The 26,077-nt window shown below is 40.7% G+C and overlaps 1 protein-coding gene across 3 annotated transcripts in view; it reads right to left on the bottom strand.

Moving 5' to 3' along the window:
• Positions 1–1,126: 1,126 nt before the first annotated feature.
• The window catches only part of crebrf (creb3 regulatory factor), a 33,993-nt gene continuing 9,042 nt past the window's right edge, over positions 1,127–26,077 (bottom strand). For all 3 annotated transcript variants that reach the window (XM_085470583.1, XM_085470581.1, XM_085470582.1), the window contains exons 3-10: positions 23,823–23,948; positions 21,042–21,217; positions 17,728–18,884; positions 17,063–17,260; positions 15,419–15,608; positions 15,127–15,200; positions 14,692–14,811; positions 1,127–11,713 (exon numbers count right to left, since the gene is read on the bottom strand). In XM_085470583.1, the coding sequence (XP_085326709.1) occupies positions 11,595–11,713; positions 14,692–14,811; positions 15,127–15,200; positions 15,419–15,608; positions 17,063–17,260; positions 17,728–18,884; positions 21,042–21,217; positions 23,823–23,933 (2,145 nt within the window). In that variant the 5' untranslated portion in view covers positions 23,934–23,948 and the 3' untranslated portion in view covers positions 1,127–11,594. The remainder of the gene's footprint in view (positions 11,714–14,691; positions 14,812–15,126; positions 15,201–15,418; positions 15,609–17,062; positions 17,261–17,727; positions 18,885–21,041; positions 21,218–23,822; positions 23,949–26,077) is intronic.

Genomic DNA, 26,077 nt, shown 5'->3' with positions numbered 1-26,077 from the left:
GCAAAATATGTACAATACAAGAGTGGAAGAGCTATTTTAATGTGGTCTTTTTCCATACTGTTATATACAAAAGACAATAAAACCATGAATAGAACTTAATCATAAGCACTTCCTGTTTAGATGCAGCCCTTTTCTGATTGTGTCCAAACCTAATAAACACATCAGTGAGCCACATTGTTGCTTTGGGAAACATTTGCTTTCATTATGAAAAGGTTGGGAGGGGGAGAGACGCCATCCCACACACCACTGCGGTGTACATGTAGGGCATCAAATTATATTAAAGTATTTTTTAAAAAAGAATCAAGGAAATTATGTATGTAGTAGAAGCAGCTGTCTGCTTTCAGTTGCAGTCTCCCAATGACATTTGCTGGTGGTAAAAATTAATTTAGATCCATCAGCAGAAGTGTTCCTATCAGTGGTTCTCTTTGGCTGGATAAAGGCATCTCTCCATTTCACAGGCACTACTTGTGGAGGAGATAATATGGCATTACTCAAAAATCAACCAGAAACACTGGTGAAGATCTTAAGTTTCACTTCGCTTGAATGATCCCGTTTTATTTATATATAGATTGTGCTGGAAACATTCCTCAGACATTTGGGTCCATACTGACATGACAGCGTCACACAGTTGCTGCAGGTTTGAGAACAGTGAACTCACTGTCGTGTTCAAGAAACCAGTTTGAGATGATCTGAGTTTTGAGCAGCTATCGTAAAGGGATAGACATGCTCACAATAATACTCAGGTGGGCTGTAGTATTTAAATGATGCTCAGTTTGCACAAAGGGGCCCATAGCGTACCAAGAAAGTATCCCCTACAACATTACAGCACCGCCACTGTTGATATAAGGCAGGGTGGATCCATGCTTTCATGCTGATTGCACCAAATACTTATGCTGCAATTTTAGTGAGCCCATGCTGATTGTAGTCTTGGTGTGGTCTTCTGCTGCTGTAATATTGGATCTGTTGTGTACTCAGGAATGCTCTCCTGCATATCTTGTTGAACTCTTTATGAACTCATTTGCTTAAAATACATTTTTAAGCGACGAAAAATTCAAAAATCATTTATAAAAATCAGGTTGGAAAACTCACACACACACTCGGTCAGTTAAATAAACAAGATTCAGACTGGGGTGCTAATGGTTTTATTGTTTTGATATTAAAATCAATAAACATAATCAGACAAACATGGTTACAAGCAGAGCTGTGGTACCAACTCCTGGTTGATACAACAGAGAAAAACGATAAAAAAAAAAAAAAAAGAAGAAGAAGAAGAAGAAGAAGGAGAAGAAGAAGAACAGAAAATAAAGAGAGAGGCACAATTACACAACAGAGATTCAGGGCAGGTGTCTGCAGAATGTCGAGCAGCCAGAGACAAAAACTGTCAGAAGCTCTGAAAGAGAATCGGGCTGTTACAGTACAAACCAAAAAATAATAATAATAAAATAAAGGTCTTTTACTTTTCCATGCCTGTGCATAAAGCCACCCACTGTGCCTCCAAGAAGAGAAAAAATAAAAAATAAAAATACAACGTTAAACAAAAAGTTAGTCAAAACAAAAGTATAAACCCAGCACAACATTTATTACACAACATAAATATAGCAACTGTCAAGATATTGTATTTGAACAGGCATATATGTGAACTACAAATATAGATGTCATTGCTAAAGAGAGGATCAAGTTAGTTTCAGCAGGATACACTTTTTCTGCAGGTTTTGCTTCTTTATGAAATTATAATCACCAAGAGATCTATTATAGAGCACTTAGCAATGAAGTACAGCCCTCCTACTGAGACTGGGGAGAGGAACACACACAGGACTAACTACAGAAAGATCCCATGCTGTTGATCGAGTCAAATACCATACAAGACCAGAAGCATCGTAACAATGGCATGTAGCTGTGGAGCTCAGTATGGCCGATACCTTCCACATCCGCTACATGTTTGGACTTGTATGGATTTCCTATTATAATCCTCCGTCTGTCTGTCATTATTAAAATTTATAAAGAGAGAATAGTAACCAAACAGATGCCGTCTTTTTTCAGTAAATGTCTCTTGCTTCATGCATTTTGGCAAGTCTGGAAGGAGATGTAAATCATTGCAGTGTTTGGATGATGAGTTGGACGTATGTAGAAATAGAAAGAGGGGTTTTCTTTTTTATTATTATTATTAAGTGTGGGTGGTTGTTTGCTTGAATCAGTCTGCTGGAAGAGGAGATTAACCCTTCCCCATCATTCATTGCAAAGGGGAAGGTGAGGGGTCTCTGCCCACCAGCCTTTAGTGGCCCCTGGCTAATCTCAGGGGTTCCCTGACAAGACAACTGCGAACCAAAGCCCCTCTGATAAAAATTAAAATTAAAAAAGCACCTAGAAGGGGCAAAACATCTCTGGCGCAGTGGTAAAGTTTTACTTCCTTAAAACTAAATTTTCCCCACCAAAAGTTAGAGACCGCAAGCAAGCCAACTCCTGACCTCAGCTCCGTGGCGGTGGAGCACCTGAACCTCAGCCCAGAGTCATGACCAAAGAGTCACCTAAAGGCAAGGTTCAGTCTGGTGACCCACCGAGCTTTTCTCAGGACTTATTAAACTTCCGCTTCATGGGCCCCACAGACAGCGATAATTCAAACTCACAATGAAACTGTAGTCTGACTTGGACCGGTTTACTTAGAAAATAATGAATTATTTTTATCTCCTTAGACCACCTTCAGTCTTAAATCTGCTTAAAGTTTCATTTTCAGTCTCCATCTCTAATCACAGCAAACATCTGAAGTCTCTTTTGGTTGCCTGGCCAAAAGAGAGTCCCCATATATATCTATATCACCTAAAAAAACAAACGTGCATTTGTGACTATAAAGTACTGGCAGAACTGCCCTACTTTGTCTCCTGTTTCCAGTATTTGTGCTAACTGGCTGCTGGCTGCAGTGACATCAAACTTCTCAGCCAAGTTATAGTAAGAAAACAAATCATCTACAACTTAAAAATGGTTGCAATGCTCCTTTAATGGAGGGAGTCATTATTAGACTATTATGCAAGAGGATGTCTGGGTACATGTCAGCAGAGAATATCGCATGAAGCTCAGTCACACCAATCATAACTCTATTTGCACAAAAAGAGTAAATATTTGTAAGTAATAACTAATATAGGACAATTCCTTAATTTTAGTTAGATTCACATTTGACTTTTTTTAAGTTTGTAATCGTTATGTTAAAGTGTCTATTTTCCAATTTGTGATAGGTGAGCTCAGTTTATTTAAATCTAACTGAGCATTAGTTAGTGACATTTACATCTCTAGATGCTATTACAGGTGTGTACATAAAAGCTATTTACAGAATAGGTTGAGGGAAAAAATTAAGATATACTTCCCAGTTTTTTTTCCAGACTTTTTGCTCATGATTTTGATTTTTTTCTTCTTCTTTTTTTCCCCAGTCAAAACTTGAAGATTGTTTCCAGTGGTCCCAATTCTCTTCTATACTAATTGGATCTTTGTCAAAAAAATAAATATATATAATTTTTGTATGAACAGTTTCTAGTTTCATTGTGACTTTGATTAAGATCTGTGAATCTCATGACAAGTCTCTGACTTGTGGTAAAGACTGCTTTAGTGGAAAGCTTTAAAGTCTAGCTCCAATCACTGTCTCCTTGCATTGTTAAATTAAAGGACCGAACAAATAAATAAAGAAATGGCAAGAACACTGGGATCAGAGAAAATGACAATAAAATATAATTTAGGGAAAAAAAGTGCAACATTTGATAGAGTCAGAGCATAAATATCAAACCATATTGATAATAAAAAAAAAAAGATTGAAACACACAAGCAGGACAGCAGCCATTAAAAGATACAACATTCATGATCTTTCTGGATCCTGATGACAAAGAGTCTCCCTCTGTTGAGACAACAGGAAAAGCTCTGCCAAACGCTCGTCTGTCTGTATGATCCTGCTGAGGAAGACTAGTCTACATTCATCAGCAAAGCAGCAGCAGCAGAATTATATACCTCGCTATATCAGCATACAGCAGGTCAGAAGTCAGAAACACAAGACTGACCAGAGTCATCAACAGAAGGAATAATATGGCTAATACAGCTATTTAACACAGCCATGTTAGCACCCAGCCACTGACAGATTAGCACCACAGTGTACCTCCATGCTCAGTTTGTCGCTTCATTCGCAACCTGCGACTCAGTGCCAACACTGACTTCAAGGAGGGTCTGGCACTTCATTATAGCAAAGTTAAGAAATGGAAAGTTCGCGTTTATTTGGGATCTTTTTTTTTTTTCCTGTCTCGACAAGGTCTCAAAAGGTAGCAACAGAGTGCTCCGTGTCGAAACCTTAGAAGAAGAAGAATGCATTTTAATTGTCTAGGTAAAAAGCAGGCCCAAGTCTCCCTCTGTCTCAGACACAGTGGACGTTTGCTTTTCTCTACGCGGACACACCAGCGGTGATAGCAGCAGCAGCCAATGCAGAATACACGATAACGTGGCATAGTGGGCAGAGAAAGAGTTCAAAACAGAACCAGGTTTCCCAAAACAATTCAATTTACAGGTTGTCTTTTCTGCTCTTCTTCAGCAAGGCTATTCTACGATCGAGACATGACTAACGGCTCTCATCTGCCTCTTAGGTTGACTATTGTATAAAATGCACTGATTTAGGGTTCAGATGAGGTTTTCATTTCATTATTGAACTTCAAGTTTAGGTTTTGGGAAACCCAGTCCCTGGTTTCTGTAGGGAGACCCCCTCCAGACTGACAGAAGGTGCAGATTTGTGTTCTCATATAACTGATTAAGGCACCTGGTTCAGCAGGCATCATATTCAAAATATTTTTTTTCCTTCTAAGTGTACAAACCAAGTGCAAGGTGAGTAATGCTGTTGGTCTTTTAACTGCCACAGGGAGGGAAAAAAGAAAGATTGGGGGGGACAAAAAAAACCCAACCAAACAAAAGAAAAACCCCAACAGGTATGTGTGGTATAAATATACTGTAACTGTGGTATGGACACCCTAAACCAAAATCTGATGTCTCTTTGTGCTCATTCAATAGCAGCAAGTATGAAATCATACAACAGAGCGTACAGAGAGCCCAAAAAGCCATGCAACAACTTTGTGACAATGAACACCCTTTCCTGAATTCTTCCCGATCTGCGAGGAACTCACAGACTTGATTCTCTCAGCGCTATGCAGGGAATCGCCATGCAGAGACAGCTGCGTTCTCATTTTAGGGGAAAATGTGGAGGGTAGTAGTACATGTTTTTGTTTTGTTTGTACAAGCAACAAGGGTTCAAACAAGACAGGATATACATTTGAAATGCCAAAAAACAAAACACAAAAAACCCCTCAAAGCCAGACTCTTAGACCTGACAGCACAGCTAGTCCGAGGTTAGGTCATTTAACATTTTTATTCCTGTAATGATTTTTTATGGTAATGTCTATTTTACAGGGTAAGAAGCTTCCTGGAAACAATTACCATATGTACTTTGGTACCAATAAAGGGGAACAATAAGATCTTTTTTTTTTTAAAAAACAAAGAAAAACTGGTCACATGACTGTCCTTGTAGCTCTGTTTTGGTCTCTACCGGTTGTTGGCTGCAGCAGACAGCCATCTACTGCAGCCAATAAACCGAGACGATGAGCACGAAGCAAAACCTAAAAAAAAGAGTTTACATGTAGACAAACTGATTAGTCCAAGTAAATAATCACTGTTTATAATTCTGGCTATAGATAAATGTCATATTGAGCTGACATGCTGGACTCCAATAATATAACTGGAAGTTTATGATTTCAATACTTTCTCCTGAATTAGCACCAAATTACACAAAGCTGTACTGGAGGAAACTGGACATTTTTTTGGAAATTATTACACACTGTAAAACAAAGCATTACCCTATTAAAAATCATCTCAAGAGCACTTCTATGCACTTAATTGCACTCATTCAAAACTGCTCTTTCTGAATGAAGCTACATCCACGTGATCTTTAACAGAACCTCTGTGGCTTTGAGCGGTGGTATCAAATCCGTGAGACTGGCTTTTACAAAAGAAGTATTGGTACGCTTAACAATAACGATCATACAAGTCGATAGCACAGAAGCGGTGTTGTTGTTTTAAACAAGAAACAGTACAACTCTTCCTCTGATTGGTCCGACAGTGAGTCAGTGAAAGTGATCTGGGCGGAAGTCTGATCTGATCATAGTTACACTGAATGAAATGGTCACACGGAGTGTTTTCTGTAAACACATCTGAATACGGGTGCCTTTTTTTTTTGTTTTTTTTTATAAATCCTCGTAGCATTTCTCGGGACAACGAGACGTAATCAGCACCATGTGACAAACCCCAGCTGGATCACGACTGGAAATCAGAGTGGAAACCATTCAGAGAGGAAGATGCTGCAGATTGTGTTTGCAAGAAGACCAAATTTGGACAAAACGGTGACATTTTGTGAGTTTTTTGTAACAAGTCTGTTGGCCTTTGCTTTTAACTTTTATAGAGCATTGCACCATAGTGATTGACATTAACGATTCATAACGCACACACACTCTCTCTCACACACATACAGTACGCACAATATTTTGTACAGAGTAAAGAATGGCGACAATAATTGGAATACATAAATATACTTTCTTTTGATTTTTATATATGTCATCACATATGTCAGATAGAAGAACGATATTACCCTGATTTGCTGAAGAAGAGCTTTATGGATCCACGTAGCTTTTATTGGACAAGAGTAGCACAAAGTTACACACTCTATTAGCTTAATATTTGACTGTATAGGATTTATGTAATCAGAAATAAAAATTAAAAAAAAAACAGAAAAGAATAAAAGGAATAGTTTTACTGGCGTGGATTTTCACTCATTTCCTTAACTGTTAAAATGCCACAGAGTCTCCTGGTTTGAATGTAAAGTTGCACAGCTTGCGCCTATTCTGTTAAATGTAAAAACCTGTGAGGACTCTTTCTTGTAACCAGCCTTGTGATCGACAGCAAAACACACGCACGCTTCTCTTGTCAGCCGGCCGTCAACCAGCGGCCCTTCAACCACTGCTGACCCCTTGCCAGACCTGGATGAAATTATACCCGAAAGCATCGCTTCCAAAGCAGTTCAAACCTTTGGAGTCATTTTCTTTCAGATACATTTCATCACGTCTGCTACTTTAGTCAAGGTTGTTTTGAGCCAGTCAGGCTGAATTGATTTGTTGTTGTTGTTGTTTACCATATCGGCAGAACAATGTTAGCCCCCCCCCACTCTGGGCAGCCGACTTTGTCTGCCATGTTGTTATTTTTGTTTGTGTGTGAAAAGTTATTTAAGAAGGCAATAAGTGTCCGGATTGAGTCTCCATTTGTAATTGGCTTGCCATACAGTACAGTGATATAGTAACTTCCCCCAAGGCGGCCGGGAGCAACGTCTTTCAAACAAGCTCTTCCTGGCCGCCCCAGGCTAAACCCTCCTCCTCAATAAGTCACAAGTAGAAATCAGTTTACAAATGATAACAATATAGCTCTCTGAAGAAATGTGTCTACACTGTACATCACCCTGAAGAGGAAGCCAAAGCAGAATCAGTTTTTCCATAGGAAACCTCTACTGAAGGCAAATGAATCGTGACGCCAAGGGGGTCAGCATCAAGATCAACGTAGGGGCCCTGGAATCAAAACCCTCTTGTTTTTTTTTTTTTAAGGTTTTTTTTTAATAATTTTTGTTTTCTTTTAAGACCACAAACATACTTTCACTCGGTCCCTGACCAGGAAATAGACCTATCCTGTCAAGACACTGGGCTTCCCAAAGCCATGCAATGGTACGCTCTTGTGCGCTCATATCATGTCATGGCTCCAGAAATGTGTAGATCTAACCCTCGTCAGGTCGTACACCTGCCCCTCGCTAGTTTACAGACCTAGCAGAGTCAGGCAATAGACCTATCCAAGCAAGTAGTCGTCAAGTACACTTGCAGCATTCACGCCAGGCCATTTAGCAGCAAATGGAAGAGAAAAAAATGCTTTTCTTTTCTTTTCTTTTCTTTTCTTTTTGTTTTTGTTTTTTTTTTTCTTTTTTGGACAAAGTGCTTTCGGTTTTTTTAAACATATAAGATAGAGTATTCTATACATATATTTAACATTTAGAAGATACATATTAACTTATAGTTTATTTACAAAACTGAATCACTACTAAGAAAATAGCTATGGACGGTAAGGGGAGAGCAAGTCATTAGGCTACAACTAGTCTAAGAATCAAATATGAATCATGGATACTCGTCATTCTAGTTTCAGAAAAAGCACCATTTCTCCCTTTTTAGACGGAACGGAAAACAGTAAAAAAATCTATATGTGTGTGTGTGTGTGTGTGTAGCACTAGCTGTTATTCAGTCACACAACACAAACTTTATCATCAGCAGACTCACGTCACGCCAGTCTGAATTCAGCTTTGTCAAATTCACATTTTTCTCGTTTTAATATGACCTCCAAATAAATCAATTCTGCTTGAATTGTGAAACATTCCCAGAATAGGTAGCATCTCCTTAAAGGACTTTACCGTAACTGGTAACCAAAGTTATTCTTTATGTCTGTGACCAGTCAGGAAGGATATGACTAATGGAGATTCAATTCAGCAAAGCAAGGTCAGAGGCAGCGATGACCATCTCAGGAAAATACACAATTCAACCAGCTTCATGCTTCAAGACAGACTACAACAGCATGCAAAAGTCTGGGCAAGTTTTACTCTGTATAGCGGACTAATATGAAAAGGCATAAAGTTAAAGATGGAATGATTATCTTTTTATTTTCCTCTTATATCAAAATGACACCAAAAGGTGAAGCTGTAGCCTGATAAGTGTATTTTCTTTCTTATTAGGGCTGAATTTCCTCAGCAAAAAAAGGCGACCACATAAATCTACTTCAGCTTAGTGGGTGGCAGTAATGATGCCGCTTGGAGTAAAAATGAGTGTCAACCAGATTTTTTTTAAAATTGTTGTTACACTGATTCCGAGTATTATATGTAGATTATTAATTTGCATGATTAGAGTTCTTTACATTGCTCGTCTTTTTTTTGTTTGTTTAGATCAGTTAGATCATCTGCGCCGAGACTTTTGCACGCTGCTGTATGCATGAAAATCTAAACGACAGCGCTGAATCCAGATCAGCCACACTCAGATGGCTCTGGCTTTCTTACACCATCTGACACAACACTGTATCTCGCTCCTTATCTGCTCTCACGCTAGAACCGCCGACAGCGGCACTTCAACGTTCCCCCTCACAGACCCCTCAAAGTAGACCAGCACTTCGCGGCATTGTGTTTTATATAAATCCTGTCTTGATTCTCTGTATTTCAAATCAGCCAGCTAAGAATAACAGAAAGGGTGGAGCTTATAGATCAAACCATCAGCCAAACACCTCCACCTGTGACCAACAAACACTCCCAAACCAACGGGAAATCTAGCAGGCAGCTAAAATACAAAAATATAACATGAGCATGTTTTTTTGGTTTTTCTGTTGGGTTTTTTGTTGTACTCTAACTTTCTCAAAGCAAGGATAGGCTTTAGAAATGTGTCATGCTTAAAAATGAATCAATTGTCATGAAAAGTGGCGTTTCACCATTCATAGATATATCATTAATGTTTCTATGTACAATATTCAGTTAATATATTTGTCTATAGACCTCATCTACATACAGAAATCAAACAAGTGATACAGGAACACAAGATTTTGGTTACTGTTTGAGAAATTTTAACAAGCAAAAAAAAAGAAGAAGAAGAAAAGAAAATTGTAACATAGCTTATCTAGTAGCACTCTTGGTATTCATCCTAGCTAGCGCCATTAACACAATGAGCAGGTGGAGGGAGGAATCAGTTCAGGAATGAAGGGCTTCCTTAAGCAATAAATCTACTGGAGAAGCCAACAGAGGGGTTCAATTTTAGATTCAAAAAATAAGAAGAAGAAGAAGAAGAAGAAGCAAATGAATGTTCCTTTTCTGTACAGAATTGGACCCAAGCTAATTTCACAGTTCTATGAAGTCCCTGACCCTCCCACAAATCTTACATTCAATACGGCGTCAGGTAAGCTGTGCAAAACCTTACTTTAACTGGCTGGTCGCCATTTCGTTGCATGTGTCTTTGGTACAAAACATAATCAAAAGATAGTGTGCAAATATTTTTTTGTAACTCTAAAAGAAAAATATCTGTCATCCTTAAACCCCCCCCCCCAAAATCCCCAAAGACGAAAGTACCAAAAACCAAAAGTAATCTATTGCAGAGCCCTCCTATATACACAGACTCTGTGGCATCACGCGACAAGAGCTTCCATTTGTTTATGTACATTCAGAATATCTTCGAAACAGCTGAAAGACACAAACTCCACCAGCGTGTCCCTCATCGCACTCGCTATAAGTAGTCCTTTCCTAGGCTGGGAGTTCTGGCCGATCACCTCTCCTCGTTCAGCCCCGCTCACACTCACTCACTCTTACGGAGACGCGCACACACACACACACACACACACACACACACACACACACACACATACACATACATACACAAGGCACAATGAATAGAACTCTGATCAAACACTAGTATGAACACACCAAACTGCCTGGTCATCTCTACTGTACAAAAAAGGGAAGCCGGTGCCGTTCGCTGGGAGACACAGTTATTTACAGTTTCCTGGAGGAGATGGATCACTGTTTATGTCATCTCTATCGCCGCCAACAGCACCACCATCATCATCTTCCTCACTTTCTGTCTGATCCCACACTGGTCTGTTCCACGCAGTCCAGTTATAACCAGCACAAAGGCCAAAAAGCACCATGCTACATGCGCTTCCTCTTCACATGGTCAACTATGAGCCGTTAAGCTTCCTCCTGCCTGACACGAGCTTCAAACCAGCAGGACGCCTCTCGCTTAATAAAAGCTCTAATGATAACTCTCAGCTTTATTGTTTCGCAGGGATGGCATGAACATATTTAGGCCTTCAATACAAAATATTTCTTGCCACCCCGTAACGCCTCGGAACAAGCCGCTTTTTCCACTGCAGCTTACAAGGCCATTTTCATCAAGGTGCTTTACTCGATTGGGTTCATTTGACAACCTCAAGTCCACTTTTGTTGCCCTGTGAGGTGAAAGTCTTCTGAGAAATGATAACTGGAACTTTTTTCATGTAAATTCGTCCTTTGTCACTACAACCTCAAACAAACGTGTGAAAGTATTCCAGTGGTTACGCTCATGCGGCTGTTTGTCTCAGCCTCCAACAGAAACAACCCTACACAATGCTATGTTAAACACATCTAATCATCACCAGTGGATTTAGGACGTGCTATTAGCTATACACCTAACCATCACTTGCTTTTAGAGGCGCTTTTCCCCCCCAACGAACGTTCACAATGAGTTGGGAGAACTGTGATGCGCTGATTCTGCACGCAGTGCGCAGAGCCAGAAAGCTAGGGTGTATGCCATACAGATGACATGGCAAAAACAAGCACACATACCTACACACAGGAAGTGGTATGTGTGTTTGTGTGACTAACAATGTGCATGAAAGTCTGGGTTGTAGGGGCATGCAGAGGGGAGCATAGTTACAACAGGACAGCACGATCGTAATACTGAGTCCACTGCTCTCAGTGGAAGGCGGCCTGTCTAGATTTTGGAGGTGGGGACTCGCAGGCCGACCAGTCCGCCAGTGGGATCGCCGCGTCCTGTGTTCTCCAAGATCTTGTTGACGAAGTCTGAAGTCTGCCCAGCAACAGGTGATGGCACTGCACACACAGATACAAAGATACATTAGAACATGTTTATACTAAATACTAAAAGTAAAGTTAACTTTTACTTTCAACTGAACTAAAATACGTCTACTGTATCGATCAATTTCACTGCCTACCTGAGCCATTAAAGCTGCTATCATTAGGATTATTAATTTATTATTATTTATTGATTTTATTTTTCATTGCGTAGAAAGCATCTTTATTACTCTTTTATTTAATTGGAGGACTGTTTATGTTTGTCTGTATACACCAAGCTCAGCGGTGCTTCCAATTTTGCTGTATGCTTGTACTCAGCTTATCTAATTGTGAAGGTTATAGCTGACTGAATATGGTGATAAATATAATCAATGCATCTGCCTATTTATTGTGGTTATCACTTTGATACATCATTGATTATATCAATTATTCATTATCAAATATATTTGATAGTTTTGCAATGAATTTAATTCTGATGGTCTTTAAAATGTTTTTTAAGTTATTCTTAGTCATCGTTCACAGTCACCGTAAACTACAGTATCTCATTGATTGGTGGCCAGTCAACTGTAAAAAGACCATATTATGCTAACTTAGAGGTCCACGATTTCATTTGGGGTCCTGCATTTTAGGTTTTACATGGTTTAATGTTCAAAGAACATTCGTTTTTCTAACCTTGAAAATCGCTGTAGCTGTACTAAAAGTTAAAAATGTATCTTTAACTCTTTACGCCTTGAGAGCTTACAAGCAATAACCCTTGTTTCTCTTTTCTCACTTGAAAGGTTTCTGTTATATTTCAGGCCTCCTTACAGAACAAAATGACTCTGCCTCGGCAGCTACTCTTGTAAAACCCCAGAAACTATTCTAATTGTCATCAAACCACGTGTTTATTAATACATACTGAGGTGTAAAACATGTTATTAAGAGGAGGCAATGATATGTTGTCTTTATGGGGTAAAGAGTTAAGTCTCCACATGCTAATAAAACCCAGCCTGATCAGATTGGTCAGCTAGCCCAGCAAAAGAGGCAAGAGAGAGTGTCGGTTACTAACTGTAACCAGAGACAAAGAGTCCTGAATAGAAATATTCGGCCGCTCAAGATGGCGGCCGTCCTGCTCCTGCACTGTCCCCGACTCAAAAAACAAAAAGATTTTATATTTGTGTTGTTGATGATGTCTGGTGACCGTTTCAGCTGTGCGGTCATTATGATAGCAAAGATGTAGCTTAGTGCAGTGCTTGCATTTGGACAGTATCTCACAAACATGAGTACACCCCTCACATTTTTGTAAATATTTTGTCAAATCTTTTAATGGGACAACATTGAAGATACTAGTCAGTGTGCGGCTTGAACAAAAGTGTAAATTTGCTGTCACCTCTAAATAACTCACACACAGCCATTATTGCCTAAACCGCTGGCAACAAAAGTGAGTACACCCCTAAGTGAAAATGTCCAAATTGTGTCCAATTTGCCATTTCCCTTCCTGGTGTCACGTGAGACGTTACTTTTACAAGGTCTCAGGTTCAAATGGGGAACAGGTGTGTTGAATTGCTCTCGCACTCTCTCGTACTGGTCACTGGAGGTTTAACATGGCACATCACGACAAAGAATTCTCTGAGGATCTGAAAAAAAAGAATTGTTACTCTATATAAAGACGGCCTAGCTATAAGAATATTGCCAACACCCTGAAACTGAGCTGCAGCACGGTGGCCAAGACCATGCAGCAGTTTCACAGGAGAGGTTCCACTCAGAACAAACCTCGCCATGGTTGACCAAAGAACTTGAGTGCACGTGCTCGTGTCATATCCAGAGGCTGTCATTTGAAAATAGATGTTGCCAGCATTGCTGCAGAGGTTGGAGGTGCATCAAATGGCTATCATTCCAGAAGGAAGCCTCTTCTAAAGATAATGCACAAGAAAGTCTCCAAACAGTTTGCTGAAGACAAGCAGACTAAGGGGGGATTACCTGTGGTCTGATGAGACCAAGATAAACTTATTTGTTTCAGATGATGTCAGTGGTGTGTGGCGGAAGCCAGGTGAGGAGTACAAAGATAAGTGTGTCTTGCCTTGCATGATGGTGCATGGTGGTGGGACGTCGCTATTTGGGGCTGCATGAGTGCTGCTGGCACAGGGAAACTACAGTTAATTGAGGGAACCATGAATTCCAGCATGTACTGTGACATACTCAAGAAGAGCATGATCCCCTCCCTTCAGAAACTGGGCCACAGGAGAGTATTCCAACAAGATAACAACCCCAAACACACCTCCAAAAAGATCAGTGCCTTGATAAATAAACTGAGGGTAAAGGTACTTGACTGGCCAAGCATGTCATCAGACTTAAACCCTATTGAGCATCTGTGGGGCATCCTCAAATGGAAGGTGGAGGAGCAAAATGTGTCTCCATGATGTCATTATGGAGGAGTGGAAGAGGATCCCAGTGGCACCCTGTGAAGCTCTATAGTGATGGAAAATAAGGCAGTGTTGGAAAATAATGCTGTCCACACAAAACATTGGCATTTTGGGAACAGTTTGGACATTTTCACTTAGGGGTGTACTCAGTGTTGTTGCCAGCGGTTTAGACATAAATTGCTGTATGCTGAGTTATTTAGAGGTGACAGCTAATTTACACTGTTACACAAGCTGTACACTGACTACTTTACATTGTATCAAAGCGTCATATCTTCAATGATGTCCCATGAAAAGAAACAATAAAATATTTACACAAATGTGAGGGGTGTACTCACACTTTTGTGAGACACTGTATGTGTTCAGATGCTGTCTAAATGTTACTTTCAGCCAGGGATCTTTTCCCTCACGACTCACGAGTTGTTTCAAGCAATTGAGGCACACTGAAGATAAAAACTCCTGTTGACATGGATTTTGGGCTTTGTGAATATGCAGAACATCTGCATGTATAAAGAAAAAGCTTCAACACTAAAATAAAGTGATAAAACCCCAGAAAGCATAATACGGGCTTAACTTGTGTTTCTTTTCGATTCTCACCAAGTGTCTCCTTTATGAGTCTCTCCAGAGTGTCAGACATGTTGGTTGGACGCGGAGAAGAGTCCTCCACTCGCTCCACTATCTCCTCTTTGATGGCGTTGATCACAAACAACAGCCGGTCTGCAGGAAAACACCAGTTTGACCACAGATTATTCACAAAAAATTCTGTGCTTTTGTCTTCTGGTTAGACACTGTAACAATTCTTTTTAAAATTGGTGACAAGTTTGAGCAGTTATTTAGTTATTCTTATCAATCATGATCTTATTTCTAATCTGACAAAGAAAAGAAAAAAAAAGAAAAAAGTAAAATGTCATAACAGTCACTGTCATCATTGTCTATTAAGTTTCCGTTGAACTGCCAACAGTGCAAGAAAAAATACATGCAGATGTTGTTTCTAGTAAAGATTTAGATCATGTAGCGTCAGAGCCAACGTACCGTACTCTGTGCTGAGTCCCCAGAGCTTCACTTTATTTGCTTCATATTGGGCTTTCTTTTTTAAACGGCAAGCTCTGAAACACACAGACAGAAAGAAGAGTTTCTAATCAATAGGAGGAAAGAGGATCTCACTGAGAAACAAAGGTTATTTTCAAATCAGCATCTTTATTACAATCAGGCTCGAGAGGGTAAAGCCTTTTGAAAATAATACTGTTGCAGTCATCAGGACTTTACATATGGCTGTTCTCCAGCTGTCATGTGTACACAGCGAACACATGAATGCGTGGTTTACCTGGAGGCCAGCTTGTTTTTCTCCTTGCGAGAGCGTGGCCGTGCAGTCAGTGGTAGCTCGCTCACAGGAGTCAAGTCGCTGATCACCTTGTTCAGTTTACGAAGCTCTGTGCCGATCTGCAGCAGCTTGCGTGGATTGGGAGTCAGGTCTTCCACATCTGTGCGGCGAGACTTCTTCAGCATGTATTTTCCTTTGTAAAGATCATCAAAACAAAGGAGTTAGACATCAATCGCATTTTATATGTTTCAGTTCTCGAAAACATGAACAAACACTAGTTGTGCACATGGTACTTCAAATTAACCAGCCAACTGCAAGTGTACCTCTGTTTTTTTAAATTGCTTGATCTGGTTTTAAATAGGGCTGTTCGATATAACAATATATATCGGATGACGATATAAAAACGTCTATCGTTTCATTTTACGCTATCGTTTGTTTCGTGGTGTCGCAAAATAAACTGTTTACGGCAATATTTTTTCATCGTTTTGATGGTCACTGTAGTGGCTATATTAATTTCTTAAAGTTCTCTCTTTCTCTTATATTTTATATAACCACACTACGGACGGACAAGCGCCTGCTTTTATGCGTTGTCGTTAGCAACAACGACGGTAAAACCATTGCGTGTCCGCTTGTTTATTTTCTACATAAACCTTTCACAATAAAGCTCAAGATCCTGTTGAGACTTTTCAAAATAAACTGAATCACGCGAAAGAGTATGCAGAGTGTTTACGGATGAGAAGTAAAAAAGAGCCGCCAGGTGCTAAAAAATAAACCTTAGAGTCAAACGTTAGAACAGGCTTTTCCCTGCAGCACGCCGTGTAATAAATACTCACAAAGAAAACGGCAGCCGTTACAACTTATGTCTAAAAATGTATCGTTTCATGCATCGGTTAAAACATTCGACTACAGGTACACGACGCCCTGCTGGAAACACTTCACGCAAGTGGAGCTGCCTGAGATTCACATAATTTACAGAAAATGTTAAATTTTTGTGATTTATATCGTAATCGGGACGATAGATGTCGGGATATGAGATTTTGGTCATATAGCACAGCCCTAGTTTTAAATAAAGATTTTCTACGCACCAACAGCTGGTAACCTGCAGTGGGTCTGACAGGTGTGGGGATGCATTAATAACCTAATTATTAATCATCAAACAGCAACTTTTTGACAATGACCTTAACTTTTAAAAGCCTGAAACTATGATGATCAAAATCCAACATGAGTCATTTTATTCAACTTAAAGAACTCCCTTTACAACACTGAATAAATAAGAATATGGATACAAGACAAATAGTTTGCTGCATTGCTGCAAACAGAGGAGTCCTTTAATGTGTGAAATAAAATATACATCTTTAATTTATTTAATAACTCCAGTGTGATTACTCAAACTGTAGCATGACTGCAACATGCTGTGCACAGCTGCTGCTGTGGAAAATCCAACCGATCCAACCAGCCTGTCTCTGATCACTCTGCATTATCCACTAAAAGTCATATACGATCATTTTTATGCCGATATTGGGCATGTAAAATAAAATGTCGGAAACACTTAAATGCAAAAGATTATTTAATTCCATATAAAACTGAAGCTCAAAGCGAGACTTTAATAATGCCTGCATGCGCATATAGTTGTGCATGTGTGAGTACCGTGGAGAGGCCCGTTCTTCTGGTACAGGTTGCTAGGCAGCGTGTGTCTGTCCCACTCGGACGGCTTGAGCATGCGTTCCTGTTTGGAGGGGGTGAGCTGCTCGCTGTACTCCCAGAAGTAGCGGCGCTTTCCTCTCTTTCGGCTGGAGACTCCTGCTGTGAGCCCTTTAATGTCCTCCATCAGCTCCATGTCACAGCCTGACGGAGGCAGAAGAGAGAGACACAGAAGGAAGGGGAGGAAATTAATGCAACAGAGACAGAGACAAAGAAAAGGATGTATTGTGTATTCAGTATTGTGGTGACACCAAATACCAAGTAACACAATACTGTAATCATCTGCTTGTAATGTAGCAATGTATCATATTTTTTTTATACGTTCAATGAGATTATAGTTACTGAAAATGGGACCACACATGCCTTTTCACATGTCCAAATTACTTGACCTCACTCTTAGCCACTTAATTTTTTAATGCTTTTTGTTATGGGTATTTGTTGTGGATTTATATTTTATGTTGTACGTGTAGAGTTTTTTCAATGTTTTGGGTTGTACAGCTCCTATCTTGATCAGGTCTCTCTTTTAAAAGAAATTGTAATCTCAATCAGACAACCTGGTAAAATAAAGGTAATAAAAATCACTTTAACTATTTTAAATAGAGAGTAGCTACCTGGCTCAGAGAAGGCGTCACTCATGTCATCGTCCTTGTCTGCTTCGTAGTCTTCGTCCTCCTCCTCTTCTTCCTCCTCTTCATTCTCAGACAGCTCATGCTCACTGCCAAAACCCTCATCGTGGTCTTCGTCTTCTAGCTCCAACCCATCTCCTTCCTCTTCCTCTGCCTCTGCCTCTTCCTCATCCTCCTCATCCTCCTCATCCTCTTCCTCTGTCTGCGGGTGGCCTCTGCTGCCCAGTCTGCTGCGGGTCATGAAGAGAGAGTAGTTGTGCTCCTCTTCCTTGGTCTTCTCCGTACCCTCAACAACCAAAAGACTGCCAGCCCCGCTGCAAACACCATCGCTGATCACCAGCCCAGAGGTGCTGGTCTCCAGAGCCTGGCTCGCCTCAACCAGCTGAGGCACAGTGGCAGACCTGCCTACAGGCATCTCTCTCCTCGCTGTCCCCTCTACTCTCCTTTCAAAGCTCGCCAGGCCACCCGAACAGCTGGCGGCGGCAGCACCAGGTAGTCCCACTAAGGCGGCACTTGCTGAAGTAGAGGCTTTCTCAACTCGAGGCTGGGAGAGAGGTAGAATGGGATCTGACCTCTCAAAATCCGTCTGGGGAGGCATGTCCGCTTGGGTCTTATGTACAGCACTGACACGGACTTTAGCCTTGCGTACAAAGTCAGAGCTGTAGGAAGTTGGGGCTCCCATTTTGGTTCCACGCACCATGGGCTTTATTTGAGCATGACCATGGTCCTGGGTGAGACTGAGGTGGCTCTGAGTCTTAGCCATAGTCTCAGTGCTGGAAGGAACAGGTCTGGTTGCTCTTTGGGAGCCTTCAGGAAAGTCCGGGAGAAGGCTGCGCGAAGGACGGGAAGAGGATGTGGAGCTTGGTGAAGGTTGAACAGAGCCAGGGCCTGATCCTTGGCCGGGGACCAGGAGAGTCTTACTGTGACAGGGAAGCTGGGATGACTGAGTCTGGGGCAAGCTCAGGTCAGCGGGAGGGTAGAGCGTCTCACCCACAGGCTGTGAGTCCTCACTGTTGAGCTGAGCCAGCGTCGGAGTTCGACCAATCACCTCCTCGTCCTGGTAAGGACTGGAGAAGTCATCCAATCCCAGGAAGTCCACCTCTTTGGTGCCCCAGATATCACAGCTGGCCAGCCGTGTGTATCTGTGAAATACAGAGAGACACAGACTAGCAACAGTGGAAACCTTCGCCTTCTTGTCATAGTATCTTCATTACATCTTTGCATTGCAGCTGTTTCCTATTTTTGTCTACATTTGAATAACCTAAGCTTGTTAAATCTTTAGAATACTAGCTTGTTGATGCACATTTTTATCATGCAAATGACCCTGCAAATACAATAATCAGCCGACCAACATGATCATCAGAGAAAAACTAGAATTTACAAGTTATTATTCATGAAAAACTACTAAAACACTATTTCAGCATGCTAAACATTCATGCTCTGCTGTTATATATGAAACTTGAAGATGAGTAACTGACTGAAGGGAAATATTGGAAATGTTCAGCAAAACCAGTAATGGAAATATTCATTTACTGCAACTTGCAGTGAAAACCTGTTTTCCCCACAGAGGGGATGCTAAATGTGGAAGTGCACTTGTCTCTACTTAGAACTGCAATGGCAGCCTGTCACATGATGGCAATGGTCCAGTCATATAGCAGTTAAACAGCACAGCACAGCACAGCGTGACTCTTCCACTTTCACTTTTATCTTTGCAGAGCTTGAGACAAATGCATTTTTCCAAGCTGGAACATTTCAGAGAAAATCTGTAACTGTTCAACTTTCTTTTTCAACTTTACTTTTAACTTAGTTTAAAGTTTGTAACTTCAGTGAGAAACCAGTGATAACAGTGAAGCCTCTTCATGCCACAAGATATAAACAGGAAGCTCTGAGGCTCTCTCAGCACTTTCAGTGCGGTGAAGAAAACTATAGTTTGGTAAGACCAGCAAGCACCAAACGTTATTTTGGTGCACCAGAGCACAACAAAATAACAAAATTAATCTGAAGTTGCCGAAACACACATTCTTAGTCAAAGCTGGAAAGTATGGTTTGCACATTAGGAAAAAAAGATACAGCAGTTTCCTCTGTTCCACTTCGGCACAACCCAAACCTAAGTCTGTATGCAGCAGATTTTTCAAACCCTGCAACAACCAGCACTATTCCACCCCGGTTTTAATGGACTTTGTTTTTCAGAGACCGTAGTCTGCCCTCAGTTTGCACTCAACATTGGGGAGGGGAGTACACAAGCTACTCTGGCAGCAAAACATCAGGGTAGCTGCAGGACAGACGGAGCATCACCTGAGACCCCAGGAGACTGCGGCAGCCAGCTACTTTGTTGTTTACAGGCCTCTTAAACCACTTCCTGCCTCCCGGCTAACCGACTATCTGCTTCAAATTCTCATCTGCTGCGTCTATTTGAGACCAAAAGGACAGGCCTTCACAATTACTGTTCTACTTCTGTACAAACCTTCAAAGCCTTCTGACCTTTCTCATGAGGCTCATTGAAAGACGTAACAACAGATTTAACTAAAACCAGATTTAACTTAAAATCAGTCGTATCATCAATCGCAAGCTTATAAAAAGCAGGGGCCCACTACAGCCTCCTCATACTACAAACCTGGCGTGACCACAGTAAGATGATGGTGAAATATCTAAATAATAGTTTAAAAATACAGCATAACTGTGAGTTTCAGATTTTAAATGTTAGTTTAAAAAAATACAGGAAGCCTACCTATCTTAATAGCAGCAAATGACATGAAAAATAAACCAGATCAACAACATGTTAATGCATCTCATAATAGTTCAACACTTTCTGCTCCGTCAGCTAACCCACGTGATTCAAAGCAAAGACAGAAAAATTTAAAATTACATAATTTATAAGAAACTATCACACACACAAAAACCCACCAAGTCAACTTTACGGGACTTTGTTGATCAAACACTGGATGTGTTTCTGTATGATTTCAATATTCAAGTTGACACATGTAATATGTGACCTATGCATTTTCAACTGTTGCTAAAGGCTTCTCGTTTTCGCTTCTTTCTTAGAGTCAGTGATTTGCTCCATTTTTCTGCTGCTTTTAAGCCTGGCTTTGTATGCTCTGTATTGGATTTTGTAAAGCACTTTGTGACTCTTTGAAAAGCACTATATAAAGTATCTGCTAGTTATTCATTTACAAACCAAACCAGCTTCACAGAGTTTAAGAGGTCAAAGTTTTGTGTGTCAGTTACTTGTTGTTGTTGTTTAACATGGCCTAAAAAAAAAAAAAAAAAGCTGCAACACATGAATAAATCATAAGTACCTGGTGAGGTCTTCCCAGTAGGAGTCCCACTGTTCGAACGCCGAGCTGCTGCAGACTGTCTCACATTCACCCAGACCCATTAGCTGGTCCACGCAACCCTCAACCTCCTTGCCTCCATCCCCGACCCCCACAATGCTGTCCCCACAGGGGCTCTGCTGGTGGCTCATGTCTCTGTCCTGAAGAGAGCAGCAAATTAAAGAATTACCTCCATGCAGCTGTTATAGGATAGGATGATCTGTAAAGTTAGAGTGCGTGTCCTTGTCCCAGACACAAAGGATCATGGTAAATGGACTGGTCCTACTCTAATCAAAGTGCTTCATACAACATGCCTTATTCATATGAGCACCTTTTTCTACCTAAATGCTTTTCCAACAGTCATGCATTTACACTCCAATGAAAGCATCGGAGAACAAATTGAGGTTCAGTATCTTGCCTAAGGATACTTTGGCATGCAGACTGGAGCAGCCAGAGATCAAACCACCAACCACCTTCCTCCTAAACTTCAGCCATGCAGTGTCATCATTTCACTATCTAACTGAATGTGAAATATTCCCACAATCTCCTCTTCTGTTACTGAGTCAAGGGCACCGACTAGTGAAGATTTCACATTGAAGTCATGCTGACCTATTGGACATGAAGTGCCACCGTTTCATTTTATCTGATGATTAGACCTTGTGTGAGATTTTGTAACAATTAAATGCTTTGTTGAGTTTAAAAAAAAGACCTTTAAAGTCCTCCAAAGTGTTTAAAGAGACAGAGAGCTGATCAAGGCAGGTGGTAGGGTAGGTGATGTTGTATGAAATTCTACTTAGCTTAGATTTCATTATTGAATGATTTAGTTAACTTTCATAAAAGACATTTATGATAACAAGCCACCACATAATGCCAGCAACCAGGTGTTTGACTGTCTGGAAATTCACTACACAGCGGTCCCAAACAGCAAAAGCCATAAAGAACCTGCATGAAAGGACCAAGATCAGGGAGCCCTGCAACAGATGGTACAACCCCCACAGAGCTCTGATGTCAACATTGTGAAATCAGTCTGGGATTGCATAAAAGGGCAGAAGATGCTGACGCAGCCCCAGACAGGAGGAAAGAAGAAAAAACACCCCACTGTGCTGAATAGCTTAGAAAACTCTGCACCCTGACTAACTAGTGCTGCTTTAATAATAAATGGGTGTCACACCAAATGATAAACAAACTAACTAAAGGAGATGGAAGGTCATCCTGCACACCATCATCTCATTAATGGGTTACTAGGGTGAAAGAAATTGAGAGTGAGGCAGTCAATCACTATTGTTTAGTCTACAGAGGACAGTAAATTAAGGCAGACACCTGCAGCTGACAACATGAGCGGTGCTTCATATCACCTGGCTGTGAGCCTGGCAAATGTCAGACAGTTTCTAAACAATTAGACACGAGTCTCTGCTTTGATAAACGCCAGTCTGGAAGTTAAGCCGAGTCCACGGCAGCATTCATTAAACGTTTCTATAAACCTCAGGATTTCTCACCATTACTGAAATAATCCCTGTAAATGGTGAGGAATCACGTCCGACCTCAATATTTTCAATTGTGAATCTTGGCGAAGAAGTCCTTTTGCCATTGCAGCAGATGGTTTGACAGGTATTATCTATCACATAAATGATAGCTTCATTCTACGGAAGCATCCCAGAAAACCAAAGTGCCTTCTGTTTCATCCCAAATGATATCCTGCCTGTTTTTCTGTTTGCAATTAATAACTAGCCGTAACTAACCAACTGCGAGGCTGATAATTTGTGTGAAAATCATCACAGGAAATGACTTTGGCTTGTTTATATGTGTTATGTTAAAAGCCTAGGGACATATTAGTTCACCACAGTAACACTGTTGTGCCACTGCACTCTTGTCAAAGACAACTCGGGCTGAAAAATAAATTAATCGATTTATACCCACCAACTTCAGATCAGCAAAGTCCCTACATGACAGGCCCTGATTCAGTTTGGCTTGACTGTTCCAGTGATTTCTATTTAGACATCGCACACAGATTTAACAAATTGTCAAACAAGTTGCACAATTTGAAATGTTTACAGGAGAAGACCAGCGAAGCAAAGATGCTGAATTGAGAAATTAAACTGATGAAATAACTTTGGTTTCTAAGGTTTCTTGAAGTCAATGTTAGGTTAGAAAAAGAAGAATTGGAACATTTATAATATGGTTTCCTTTAATCAGAAGAACGATACTGGATTTCCTGCAGCTTTCCTGCTCTGTGGCCCCTTAAACAGTGTGCTGTGTAACCTTATATTGATCTTTGATATTTGTGGGGGTGCTTGGGCCAAGCTGACCCTTGAGCAGCTGTGTTTGATCAAGCCCCGCCGGCAGAGACTGGGTCTCCACTGGCGAATCTATAAATGTGGCTTAGCACAATCAAAACCTTCTTAGTTTACAGCTCAGCTACTTGAGTATGTATGTTTAGAATAATCTTGGTGACTTTCAGTGTTTATATTGATTTTTTTTGACAAATATATATAAGTCTTTTAGAGCAACTGTAGCACTTAACAAGAATCAATATAACTGTATATACACACATTCACTGCCGTAAAATAACTTCTTCTTATTTGAGAAAGCTGTTGTGACTGTGATGGGGGACGATATTGAGTTGCTGCTGTTGACCTTTAAACTCGGATCCTTCATTTGGATGCAACTCAGTGTCAGCTCAGCATGAGCAGCTGTGACTGATGCGAAAAGAAGCCGGATTCAAAGCATGGTTACCAAGGTCTTACGTCTTTGTGTGTGTCTACTCACCAGTTCGTACATGAAATCTGGGTCAGAGCTGGTGGCGAGCAGCTCAGTGCTGGTCAGAGCCTGGTCAGCAATCGAGTAGTTCTGAAAGGCATCCCCAAAGGGAGGCTCCATCCCACTGACGCTGGGCTGCAACAAACACGGGGGGGGGGGGGAACACTTGATTAAACAACAATGCACAGCAACACAAGTAAAATCTGATAAACTCAGTTCAACCTTTGTCTTCCTTTTAATGTTGCTCAGTTTTTAAAAGATTATTGTTTAAAAGAATATTGTTCTGTAATGTTTGTTGTCATATTATCAGATGTGTGTTGTTGTTTTTTTAAATCATTACTATCTGAAAGACACTTCAGATGTCATATTAATAACTACATGTCCTCATCAGTGCCCCTCATATGTGGTGTCCCTCAGGGCTCAATCCTTGGTCCAGTTCTTCTTTCTTTATGTTACTCTTTTCAAATGTATCTCCTACAATTGCTGTGCAGTTGGGCTGCCACAAACAATTATTTTGGTAGTTGAACAGTCACCGATTATTTTTGTCGATTAGTCGACTAATCAAAGCATGCATCCATTGAACGTAAAACGTACAGCTTATTGCACCAGCATGCATCTGCTCTTATATAGCTATCATTAACTTACAGCCTGAAGTGTTTTAGGTATGTGTCAACCAAAAATAAAGACAAGATGATAGTTTATTAAACTTTTAATGAAATTTGCAGATTGTCTCGGTGGAGTTTAATAAACTCGGCCGTTGCTCCTTGCTATCTAAAATATAACAGGACATTGGAGTAAATTCTCTACCATTTCACACTTCTGTTTAATCAGTTTTCTGTTTGATGTTTATTCAGCTGTGTAAAAACTATAACTTTAATCTCAGCCAAACCGATTTACTGAGGAACAAATAAAACACAGAAAAAAAGCCAAACAAGAACATTTTTAAGTTATCTAAGTGACCTATATATCATGTTTAATGTGAGTAGCGAAAGACCGCGTGGGGTCTGAAAACGATGTGCCAGGAGTTTGCTGTTCTCACCGGCTCTAGTGAGCCTTGACCCTGTGTATACAGCAGAGCTGCTGCTGAGACCTTATTCCTCTCCGATAATCTCATCAGTGTCTCTTAACTATTTCATCCTCCTATGTTAAAATTTAGAGGTGACCGCACTTTTGAGGTTAAAGCTCCTAAACTGTGGAACAGCCTTCTTCAGCCTGTCGGCTCTGTGACTGTGGGTTGTTTTAACCGACTGATGAAAACTCATTTTTAAAGGACCTTCGCCCATATATTTCTCGTTCTTTCAACATGTGCATGCAGGAAAGAATGTAAGACAATATGTTTGAACATGTATACTTGACTTTAGTGTGTGGTTTTATCTAAAGTGTGAAGCACTTTGTAACTGTGCTATAGAAGTGCTATAAAACTAAAGTTATTAACATTATTTTTACATTTTGTGTGCCATACTTTCAATTCTGCCAGGAATTATTATAAGCTAGACGGAGGAAGCTACAGGTGTTTTCTGTGTGTATTTTTGTGTCATTATGATCAAGGTTTGTACAACAGCTGAGTGGACACACAAATCCGACTTGAGTGCAGTTATTTGAATTATGTAAGTTCACAGTTTAGCTGACTTCAATTTCTAAAGATAGATGAAGCTATCATTTGCTGCACACAGACCAGTTTACCAGCGGGACTGTTTTGCTACGGAGCTGTGCTCTTGGAATATGTGCAGAATGCGGTTTGACATTGTCTTATTTGAAAGGGTTTCACAGAAGTGCAAGTTACCAATGCACCTCCCAGATGCATCACATCACAAATGCATTTGACCTGTGCAAAACAGGCTGGTATTTATCGATGCAGTGTTCACAGACAGTGGGTTTCAGAAGTGCTCCCTAGCTCACGCTGTGATTTGCACTAAAAAAGTCATGTCTGCCGTTTTGTTTGTTTGTTTGTTTGTCCGAAGGCCTGAAGAAGAAGAAGAAAGTGTACTTTATTGGTCCCCGTGGGGAAAATCCCTCTCTGCATTTAACCCATTCACTCAGTGAAGCAGTGGGCAGCCACTGGGCGCCCGGGGAGCAGTGTGTAGGGACGGTACCTTGCTCAGGGGTACCTCAGGGTAGCTGTTCAGGGGAATCGAACCCCCGACCTTCCGATCATGGGGCCACCACTCTACCTACTGAGCTATCCCTGCCCTCATCACCAGTCAATATTGCCTTGATTTCAACATCATCTGTTGAATCTTTTAGGGATATTTTGTACTGTACAT

Source organism: Copadichromis virginalis, linkage group LG10, assembly GCF_057382275.1.
Source record: "Copadichromis virginalis isolate Kocher_CV1m ecotype Utaka linkage group LG10, C_Virginalis_male_GT1.1, whole genome shotgun sequence".
NCBI lineage: Eukaryota > Metazoa > Chordata > Actinopteri > Cichliformes > Cichlidae > Copadichromis > Copadichromis virginalis.
Note: the sequence above shows the minus strand (reverse complement) of the source record. Positions and strands in the feature narration are given on the sequence as shown.